The following is an 11,489-nucleotide window of genomic DNA, read 5'->3' as shown; positions in this document are numbered from 1 at the left end:
TTATCACTCATATCTTTTTTATATTGATTTGCAATATTAATTCACTACACTATAATCATAATCTGTGTATATCTTATGTCTATGTTTACCTCAAGGAAAATGTAATATATACCAACCAACAGCATACTAGGGAAGACTGCCACCTACAGGTGTACAGGTGAATTACACGTTTTACGTCTAAGGGCGTAACAAACAATTAAATAACATATGGAAAACGTATCTATTTTTAAATTAATAAAACAATACTAAAGATAGAGCACCCTAGAATCTAATATTAGGTGTAGAAATATCTGAAATATAGAACTCGGATTGTTTCGAACAAACAATTTTCTGTGATCGTTTTTCTCTCCTGAATGCCGGCTATCGACAGTCTTCTGATCGCGTCTGAATGAAAATGGCCGCCAGGTGAGAGAGTAACGCGGTTGTTGTGAACTCTTTAACATGCCGAAATGTCACTTTTAAGACTGTGCGCTTTTCCCAAATACTTAAGCGGTAGATTAATGTTCGAGAGAAGTGTCTGCTCTACAGTAAATGTCGCCCGTTGTCGACTCAGACTACGAAGTAACAGCGAGAGAGAAACCAGAGGTAAACTATTAATATTAACCTGTACACAGAGATGGGGGACTCGAGTCATATGACTTGACTCGAGTCAGACTTAAGTCGCAAATTTGAGACTTGAGACTTGCTTGACAAATATTAAAAAAAAAGACTGTACTTGACTTTGACTTGACATTCATGACTTAAGCCTTGCACATGTGTGACTTACTCCCACCTCTGCCTGTACACGCTAGCAGCTTAGCACGTGTTGGTTACTGTATATTGTTCTCTTAGCTTGACTTTATTGTCTTTATCCTGACCGGTAGTCACCTTATACAAGTAATACACAAGGTATTTACATGTAAACAATAGTTACATGGTTAACAATTAGACTGTTGTGGTTTGATTTCGTAGCCTAGTGGATAAGGTTCGAATCCCACGTCCACCGAGTTGTGCTACTGTTTGGGCCCCTGAGCAAAGGCTCTTAAACCCCAATTATAATTGTACAGTTGTATAAATTGAAATAAACTACTGCTGAATGACAGAAATGTAAATTATAATTATATTTGTTTACACTGTCTATTGGAGCAGTGTTTATTGGTACAGCTGCTAACGTATTTATATTAGAGGTTTTCTGATACCAGGGAAACACATTACGGATGAACACCCCGATTCATTTAGTTTCACTTTTTTTCTGTTTTCGCAGATAACCCATGGACAACACTACACCAAAGGGATTACTCCGCTATTCCCAAGAAGGAAGAAGGGAAAAGAAGAGTGTGGGAACAGTCTCATTTGTTGGACGGTATTATTCCTTCCTCTCTTAGCCTGGTGGTCTTAAGTTTCACAAAGTGTAGCTGTGATGGTGGATCTATTGTCTGTCTTTACTACTGTAATTGTAATCGTTCAGACTGACCTAATTTGCTCATTTTAGGTTGCTCTGTTTGACCTGGGGTTTCCAGGCTAGCATAGGTTACACTTTAAACATACTTTTATACTTTAATCATACTCCTGACTGATGTTACTGTTTTGCAAAATGATTTATGTAAAGATGAGATTATGGTGAGAAATGACATTTATTGAAACAGGTTTGTGAAGACTGGGCTATGTACAGGATTTAGGAAGAGAATTTTTCTGGAGTTTTCTGGAGAGCCTGGTACACTGCCCCAAAAAACCAAATGGAGGCCGTTTGAAGGACATCGACACAGTACCTTTAGTTTTTAAATCACACTGGCCTCACACCTCCAGGGTTAGGTGTTTGATTCCCAGCTCCGTCCTCTGTTTGTGGAGAGCATGTTTTCCGTGTGCTTCAGGGAGTTTCTTCAGGTTCTCCGTAATGATTTTTTGCTGTCAATTTTAAATGCAAAATTATAGAAGCAATGAATGGATTTTATTTCACTTATCAGATTTGTTACATGCCCTGTATAAAACTCTGTGTCACTCTTTATAACAATTCTTATTTACCTACTGATTTAATATTATAAATTATGTGATTCTTGCTTTTGGGGTTATTAGTCTTTTTTGGACTAACTGTGTTGTTGATTGTTTTCAATTGCAGTTCTCGAGGCTCGGATGCAACAGTTGCAGTCAGACGTTTTACACGTAAAACATTTGAAGGTTGAAATTGTGCCTCATGGTGAAAAAAGTGCCACTCCACTGAGGAGTCAAAAGGCAGAAACTCCTAAAACTCTTCAGTCCACTAAAAAAGGTACCACTAAAGATAACCCACCCTCAAAAACACACGTGAGCCGCTGGATTGAGAAACTGAAGCTTGAGAAGTCAAACAAGACTAAAAAACAGTCGTCTCTGCAGCAGAAATTTCAAAACAAAGCAGCAACAGCCGGAGTAGCAAAAAGCAGTAAAGGAAATCTGATGGGACCTGGAACGTCCATGAAAACAATTTCTACTGCCCAAAGGAGCAACCAGCCCAAAACCGGGTCCACAACAAGTCCAAAGCCTAGTCCACAACGAGTCCAACACTTAAAAGTGTCTAAAGGTAGTACAAGTGTCGCCTCGATGAAGGAAGATCCTGAAGAACTTTCCAGAGCTGCAGAGCTGGCTGAAGTCGAAGAGCTTGAAGAGCTGATCGGTGAATGGACTCCGAATGCTGAGAAACTTCTGGAAGATAAAGACGGGAACCATTATGGTGACGCTCAGTTGAACCTGCGCTGCTACTTGGAGGCATGCGTTTTTACTGGGGACTCGGAGCGAGCACAGCGTTGCCTGTTTTTTCACCACAGACACCTAAGCAAGCGCAAATCACTCTCCATCAGCGCCTACAACATCATGATGAGGATGTGGGCCAAGAAGGTGAGAGCAAACCCTCACTTTATTTGTGTTTGTAAAGATCTGCATTATTTTTTGTATATACTATATTGCAATCAGAGCTTATATTAAAAACAAATACCATGGTGTATTAATGCAAGGATGCTCTGTACTATTGGAATGAATGTCATGAATCACCAAAAATGTTTATCTGGTTATACTGACAGTGCAGAAGTTGTTTATTGCAGTCAGATATTGTGATTAAATATTCTCTTGGCTGGATCGTTGTAGGGATCCGTGAATCACATCGGTCGCTTGTTCGCTATGGTGGAAGAAGCAGGCCTGAAGCCCAACATAGCGTCATACTGTGCAGCTCTGGAGTGCATGGGCCGCAATCCTGAGACCTCTACACGCACCATTAACAGGTAAATATTCTCAGGCCCGAGTCAGATGTCATTGGTGAACAGGAGTGATAATGACTTTTTCAGGAATTTAGTTTAAGGGCGGTTCGTGTGTTGATCTGACTCATTAGTTATATTTATGGTCAATAATTTAATGAAAAATCAAATATTTGAATGGAAAAGCTCATTTGAATAAAACGTGACGGAGCATGAGGTTATAGGAAAATAACTAATGACAGGGAAGTGTAACGCAGCCTGACATGTAGTGAACTGTTACTACCTTAAAGTCTACTTTGGTATAACAGGAAGGACATACTGTTCTAGGAAAGTCATTAGCCATTGTGTGTTTATTAATGATTGACATATCATACTTTTTATCCCTTTATAGTTATGATTGTCATTTCATTTGTTGTCACAGAGGCTGATGAGGCAACAACTATAGCAGCAATATACTCTTTTTCCTTCTCTTGAAGTGTGATTTCTGTCTTTATTGTGGTAGTTTTGGTCGGATAGGCTGGTTTGAGTTTTTTTTAATGGCTGAACTCCTGAGATAAACATAAACATCAAGCATAAGTCTTAAGAGTTTACAAGAATAGTACAAAAAGCAATGTCCCCCCCCCCCCAAATTGCTGGATTGGTTCAATAGGCTGGTTTCTTAATGAATGCAAGTTTCAGAGGTCTGTTAGAAAACCTTCATGTTCATGTGAGTGTAAGTGCTCTGTGATGATGCTGATGGCCGCCAGGGGTCAGTGTGTCTCTTTTCATACTCCCAAATCTTCACAGCAAGATCTATCCATAGATCAATAATCTATCCTTTCTCTTTAAGTTGCCCAGTGTCTCTTGAGACGGTTCCAATTGCATTTTAAGTAAGCATTTTTTTTTAACATTCTTGGAAGCTGGAGCAGTGAGAGAAGGTGTTTGACAGATCGTTTTGAGCAGACCCTGACAATGCCCAAAAATAGAAATGCCAATTGTTATGGATCAGTAGTGTGTGTGTGTGTGTGTGTGTGTGTGTGTGTGTGTGTGTGTGTGTGTGTGTGTGTGTGTGTGTGTGTTCTGTGGCCACGGATCACATGAACTCTACTGCCTTCACTCCCATTGGTAGTCGTTACACCAAGTCATTCACACACATTTGCATAAAGTTAAACTTTTCAGAACTTTGTCAGGCCACCAGACACACTCACATGTTGTCCCTAGCTTGTGCCATGTTTATACACTACTTATTATACACTCTTCATTATACACTCTATTACTACACTGTTTGTCTTGGTAAATATTAATGAACATAATCCAGCTATACACAGACTAGACTCTTTTCTTTCTTTTTTTTAATAAATACTAGAATTCTGTGACTATTTATTGAAGCCATTGTTATAGATGATTACTTTCCCCTCATGTAACATCTGTTAGTTTCAAGTGATACTGAGTTATTGAGGTTTGCATTAAACTCATTCAATTCACCAGACAAACAGACTAATAACTATATGAACCTAATAATATATGATGAATTTAAGTGTGTTGTGATTCGCACCACCGTAACAAAAATCCTCACTGGCACTCGTTCCTCATTTGTGAAGGTGACTGTTAGCATCCAGTCTGACGACAGAAGGGTGTGTGTATGTGTGTGTGTGGGGCAGGTGGTGGCAGATCGATCTCTGTAAGGCAATAGTAATGACATTGTGCTCTTGCAGCTCAGCTCCTTTAACTTCAGTATTCCTCTCAGTCTCTCAGTTCCTGTCATCTGTTCCACTCAAATTTTTTAACAGCTTTCTTCAACTGACATTCAAGAATTGACAGCTATCTTCCGTGTGTGTGTGTGTGTGTGTCTGTCAGGCATTCAGCAAATGTAAATGACACACACAACTTTCTAAAATGGCACGGCCTGAAGCTCGTAGTAACTGTTCCTGGCTTTAGTCATCTGTGTTTGTTTAAAACTGCTACGTAGCAAAGTGGACAAAGAAATACCAAAGGAGTCACATCGATTAGGCCACGGGGAAAGTTGATAACTGTGTGCGTCATAATGAGCTCGTGTATGAAAGGCCAAGGAGCCAGTGATGTGATTGTTACTGAGTCACAGGCAGACACATGGTCCATCAGCTTTTCATGCCCAGCCCCTCCCATGCATCTGCTCCAGCCCTTCACTTAAAGCCCACTAGAGGGAGTGCATGCTCTGTTCTGTTCCACCTGAAACGAGTCTCTTTAAAATTTCGAAACGTGCTTCTGCATGGCCCAGCATCTCCCTTTGTCTAGGTTAAGATGGCATTGTAAATATATTAAAGGCTTGGTTGAGCTTCATGTGGCTTTCTTGTTTTCCAGTTTTCTCTGCCACGAAGTCCTCAAAAACATGTATAACGAAAATAAGTGTCCAGTGTCTTTTTCATGGTATTTCATGATGACATGGGTGTGACTCGTGTGAAATTTTAAAGACAATGGTGGTATCAGGGGTTCTTGATAGTTTTGAAACACTGAGCACTGTTAGATAAGTTAGATTTGAAATATTTTTGTAAAAACTGGATTTCCCTCTAATTGTCAAAGTGCATTATGGGTGTTCTGTGTGATCGAGGATAGTTTTTGATCACAAAGCACAATGAATTATTCTAGTACAGATAACACAAATAGTGGACAGAAAAATGCCATATGGGCAGTTATATACATTCGGTTATTACTACTAGTCGATTCCACATGATCTATATGAGCACACACCTTCATAGACATCTACTACAAGAGAATATCAGTTAAATGATTGTCTGAATTTTCAGTGGTGAAATTCCATGTCTTCTTCCTATATGAGAGCCAGCTGAAGCTCCACTCTGCTCTCTGTATTCACCTGTGAGTGAATTGCAAATGACTAGACAGTCAGTAAGGCAGTCTAGAGTCCTCCTGCTAAGTTATATCATTAATAATTCCACCCACGGCCACATCAAGCAAATCCGCACTCGGCAGACATCGAACCCTCGGGTTGGTTTCATTTGAACAACGATTCCTGTGCATTTTCTTGTCCATATGGCGGCATCCTGTTAGATGAGAACACTTAGCTCTGTCCCAAGACTCTGTGTCAGCACAGGTATTTGATATTCTGATGTCGTGAGTCGCTCTCGCGTCACAATTGATGCATTAAGGCACGATTTGGAATTCAAGGCGGCAAGGTTTCGCAAAATTATACGAGCAAGAGTTCCTGGACGGTCGCAAAAAATAAGGGGAAGATTCAAATCGTGCTTTTCATCCTTGTGCTACACGAATACATTTGCATAAACTGGAGGTCAGGGATGTACAGCATTTTTCACTTTTGTTGAAAACATTCTGCTGCTGCTGTCACTGAGGGTCACTTTAATGGAAGTGTACAAATGCTATTTGTAGTCATAACATGACCTACTGTCTTGTTATGAACTACCAGCTTTGCATTTCAGTGCAGCGTTACTCCTTTATTCCATTTACAGCTCTAGAGACTAAAAAACGGACCGCACAGATTAAACTGCTCTCCTGTGTTAGCAACCTTTTAAAAAAAAAAAAAATAAGAAAAAATTTATATATACGTTTATAAAAAACAACTGATGAATGTCGATATTTTCAGCTAAAAAATCTTTCCAATTAAGCACTTAATGAGTAGTGCAATTTATTATACAAAGCAAGAAGTGGCTGCTAAATAACTGCCCTTCCATACAGTAAATAATTTTGTGATTCTTCCTTGTAGAATTCTCTTCCGGTAATGCCTATAAAGGTTGGAGGTATTTGTAAATGGATCTCGGAGTTCTCCATATTTCCTTTATTCCTCTGAGCCATCTCAGTCTACTCGATGCAATTGCATTTTTTTTTACATTTATCAGGTGTCCTTATCCATAGTGACTTTCCTAGTAAATTTATCTCCTTTATGCAACCGAGGGTCATTGCTTAAGGGCCCAGCAGTGGCAGCTTGGTGGCTTGGGATTTGAACTTTCAGATTAGTAGCCCATCACCGTAACCCCTGAGCTAACACTTGAGCTAACACATATGTTTGGCTTGAAATCTTTGTCTTTGGTTATGTCTTAAACTCCTGGCAGAGACAAGCCTCTCTCTCTTGTCAATAGTTTATTTGTCAGGAAAGGGCAAAGGATTCCCTAATATCTTCCTAATTGTAAATATTGCATGGTTATTGTGATTTTACTAGCTAATACCTACCTCATGTTTAGTCGTGCAGTCCAGACTTCTATCGCTTTGTAGCATCAGCAAGCAATCTAGCCAAGAACAGCTTAGTTACATAGGAAGGTTTACAATTAAGATGGTACAAAACATCCAGCTAACATATTTACTTTGATCAGCATCACACAGTTAGGTTAACCAGTCAGTTACAGTTACATAGCTTACGTATTAGCCAAAAGATCCTGGCCACAAAGCGATAATGAGCTTGAAACTGACCAGTGTATATAGTAGGTGTTTACCTTAGATTTCCTCTATGTATGTGTGTAGGTGTCTGCAGCAGATGGCTGAAAGTGGCCTGCATTTGGACAACATGTTCAGGCAGTGTGCCTTCAAACAGGATGAGAGAGACATGGTACTAAAGGCCATCCGGTCCGTACAACCCGATTACGAGCCACACGCCACTTCTGAGCGGCCGCGCTGCACGTCACCACTGGTGGAGAACTTTTATACACAGGTATCCAGTTTTATGCATCATTCATCATTCATTCATCTTCAGTAAGTGCTTTATTATGTTCATGGTGGATCCGGAGCCTTTTCCCGTGATCACATGGCTGGAATACAGCCTGGGTGGGATGTCAGTCTGTGCGCACACACACACACACATACACACACACACACAGACACACACACACATACACACACACACACACACACACACAAAGGAAATAACCTGCAAGTAAAAAAACAACCACATATCCACAGAATATCCACAGCTCATGATCGAACCAGGGACCCTGAAGGTGTGATTTAGCAACGCTACCCTCTGGGCTCCCAGGACTCCCCTAAAATGCTAATTATGCTCTTTACTACATACTTGTAATAATTTCTCAGCACGCAGACATGATCATGCAAATTATCCACACAGTCTCTGACAGATTGCAATGAATGGCTGATGCGTCATACGGCTGCTGTTTGTTTAATACTAGCAGTCTTGTGCTTGGGAGGGCAGACCTGGTTTATAAAAAAAGCTTAAACAGGCTTTGGCTTTTATGAATGAGTGCTTGCAATACAGGCTATTTTTAACCAGAGGAGATGTTGCTATCAGGACTCAGTGCCCTGCTTTTCCTCCTCAATGATTCATTGCTGTGGTCCACCTCGGCCCATTTATCGTCCGTCGTGCCACACGCTGCATTCCTGTTGCTGTAGCAGACAGCAGGAACAAATCTGTCACTAGTAACAAGCATGTCTGAGAGCTCCGTCTGCACCACTACATGCTGAAAAAGTCAGAAACTGGAGCATAAGGCAGTTGTACTTGATTAAGCTCAATTTATCACTGCTGCTGGACTTTTTTTTTGAAGTATTGAATGCTGGACAAGTTCGAGTACACTAGTGATTTTTGAAACCAATAATGAGAAAATGTACACATGTTTTTGGTACTTGTTGAGACAGATACTGATATGAAAATGAGTAACCTATATGCTGAATTAATCAACTGGCCCTGCATTAATCAGAGCTTCACCTGAGGCATGTTTACTGTTCCAGCAGCTCATGCTAGAGTAAGTAGTGTTGATACTATACATCGATTTAAACAGATTAAAACAGAACACTTAGGTTGACTGGTCAAAATCTGCTTTGATGCTTATTCATTTTCATTGAAATGTATACATGAAGGATTTTATTCCTGAGCCATCTGTGCTCTTTTTAGTGTATTATTAGGCTGCATGTAAATGTAGCTTATGTATGATTGAATGATGCTCTATGATGCTCTATTTATCTTGTTTCAGCGGGAAAACGCCAGCTATCCTAAGCTAGACTTCAGCGTGGCTGAGCTGCAGGAGCGCTTCAGGCATCAGCTGGCAATAGAGCAGGCCAACACCATCACCATCGACTCTGTGGAGGCCATTAAACCTGTCACTGAACACATGGCCAGGATGGTGCGTGGCTGCCTCTTGTTCACATCCACATGCACACTAACTAGGCTCAGGGGAGTCCAACCCTGCTTCTGCACATCAGCCTTCACCCTTAACACAATTCTACTAATACAGTTTACTAAAATCCATCCAAAGACATAGACAGTGTTCTAGTTCTTCATTATACTGACTACACCATCTAACACATGATTTTTTTTCCCGAGGGTTTTATTTCTTTTTTTAATGCTGACGTTATCAGAATGATTGCACATATGAGCTCCAGAGTTAACAGTTAACGGTTTAAAAAATATATATATATTTTTTAAGTCATTTATGACATTTTCAATGCATTTGTTAAATTAGTTAATGCCTAGTTTTAGTGTTAGGGTTAGTAAATACTTTTAGAAGACACATTCCTTGCTTATTAATATTTGTTTTTAAAAAGAACAATTGAAAGCAAAAAGCGTCACCTCCTATCTCTGAGTAGGAAAGTATTATCCGAGATTCAGTGATATTTTCTGTAGTGGCATTTACTTGCTCAGCTTCTCATGCTTGTGGTCTCATATCGGAGAGGTCAGGGGTTCCCTGGTGGTCCAGCAGCATTTACTGCATTGCTGAATAGAATACTAATGTCGTATAATCTGCCCCCATGTTTGGGTGTGAAGGCCAGCCTTACAGCGCTGTGTCATCTGATCACTCTACTGGGGCAAGGGAAAGAGTAACCCTGCTGAATATCTAACCCACTTTCATACAGTGTGATGGAAATGTGCTGTAGTTAACACAACTTCAATTTTGAAATGTTTTCAGTATTGTGGTTTGTCATTCAGCAGCTGTCTGATTGTGTGTGTGTGTGTGTGTGTATATATGTATGTATATATAAAATATTGTTTCATATATATATATATATATATATATATATATATATATATATATATATATATATATATATATATATATATGAAACAATATTAATAATAGTCGCTTAAAGATTTGCATTACGGCAGGCTCTGAAATGTTGGTTCACATGTTTCCTTCACTCTGCACTCTGATGTGTTTTAGAGGAAGCTGTTAGTCGAGCAACGTTCCCACTGGCACAAAGCTCTGCTACAAGCTCTAAGAGATAGCCGGATGGTTTTAGGCAGCAGCAACCAGAGGAACTGGAAGATCAGCATCCACCCGTTCCTGCGCATCCTTCGTGACGAGGATTATGTCAACATCATGCTGCAGGTATTTAGTTTGTCTGTCACATTTACTAAAATATCTGCAACGAAACTAATAGAAAAGAGTAACATTAAGTATTAAGGTAACATTTAGTAGAAATGGAAGAAGTATGTTTGATAAGGGCACATAAAAAGGTTAAACAGATCAGAGATGTTTGTTAGATGGTGTCAGATGATTTTGTTATAGGTGTGTGTACTCCTATATTCTTAACTGGTGTCTTCACAAGGATTTGTATATGCTTAGAAATGTATGTGTATGTTCACCACTGCATTTCTACCTACCCTTGCCATCTCTAGACTCTCCAGTATGTTTGTTCATGTGAGACTAGAAGAATAGTAAGGCCCAAATAAGAAAAGCTCCATATAGACATTCCGTAGTCTGTTATGATGCAGCTAACATAAAACTTAGATGGGTCTTGGAGTTATGACCCAGCCTTGATTCTCCTGTTCATCAAGCCTAAAAATTGTTTATAAAAAAAAAAAAACTTTTTGGCTCCCTGAAAAGTTTCTGCCCAGGAAGAAAATGTACCTTTTCTTCATTAAAACTTTCCTTAACCTTGCTGAAAATGCCCTGTGTTCATTTACCTATTACCCTTCTGCATTGATGCTTAGGGATTGGCCAACCTGCCACCCAGCGGAGAGTCTTTGCTATTCCTGGCTAAGGAACTGGGCAACAGAGTTCACAATATGTACTGCATCCAACAGAAGAGTCACAGCCAGATAGTAAAAAAGCTGGGAAACATCTACAACTCGTATGCGAAACTGCTCGGAAAAGACACAGAGGTATGTATTGAATCTGCCTTTTGCTGAAAGGGCACAATCAGAAGACTGATTTTTCAGAGTTGTTTAAATTTTGAATTAAAACTTTGACCCTGGAATAGTGTAGTAGTGATGTCATTTTAACTTTTCATGGTGTTTTTTTTTTCTTTTTGCAAATTGTATGTATTTTTGCACAATTACAGTATACAACAAAAACCTAAAGCCAGCCAAATAATCAAGTCCCCTAACTGTTCTTTCTTTCTTACGTTGTCAGGATTTAG

General features: G+C 39.7%; 1 protein-coding gene across 4 annotated transcripts in view; it reads left to right on the top strand.

Annotated features, from left to right (window-relative positions):
- The first annotated feature begins 348 nt into the window (after window positions 1-348).
- polrmt (polymerase (RNA) mitochondrial (DNA directed)) overlaps window positions 349-11,489 on the top strand; it is a 37,581-nt gene continuing 26,440 nt past the window's right edge. For 2 of the 4 annotated variants that reach the window (XM_027169776.2, XM_047809974.1), the window contains exons 1-8: window positions 375-585; window positions 1,244-1,342; window positions 2,096-2,847; window positions 3,094-3,227; window positions 7,647-7,833; window positions 9,104-9,253; window positions 10,289-10,456; window positions 11,062-11,232. In XM_027169776.2, the coding sequence (XP_027025577.2) occupies window positions 450-585; window positions 1,244-1,342; window positions 2,096-2,847; window positions 3,094-3,227; window positions 7,647-7,833; window positions 9,104-9,253; window positions 10,289-10,456; window positions 11,062-11,232 (1,797 nt within the window). In that variant the 5' untranslated portion in view covers window positions 375-449. Of the gene's footprint in view, window positions 586-1,243; window positions 1,343-2,095; window positions 2,848-3,093; window positions 3,228-7,646; window positions 7,834-9,103; window positions 9,254-10,288; window positions 10,457-11,061; window positions 11,233-11,489 lie in introns of all 4 variants that reach the window. The other 2 variants (XM_027169775.2, XM_027169774.2) reach the window with 2 other exon arrangements.

The sequence above is a fragment of the Tachysurus fulvidraco genome, chromosome 2 (assembly GCF_022655615.1).
Source record: "Tachysurus fulvidraco isolate hzauxx_2018 chromosome 2, HZAU_PFXX_2.0, whole genome shotgun sequence".
Taxonomy (NCBI): domain Eukaryota; kingdom Metazoa; phylum Chordata; class Actinopteri; order Siluriformes; family Bagridae; genus Tachysurus; species Tachysurus fulvidraco.
The sequence above is the reverse complement of the archived record's forward strand: the minus strand, read 5'-3'. Positions and strand labels throughout refer to the sequence as shown.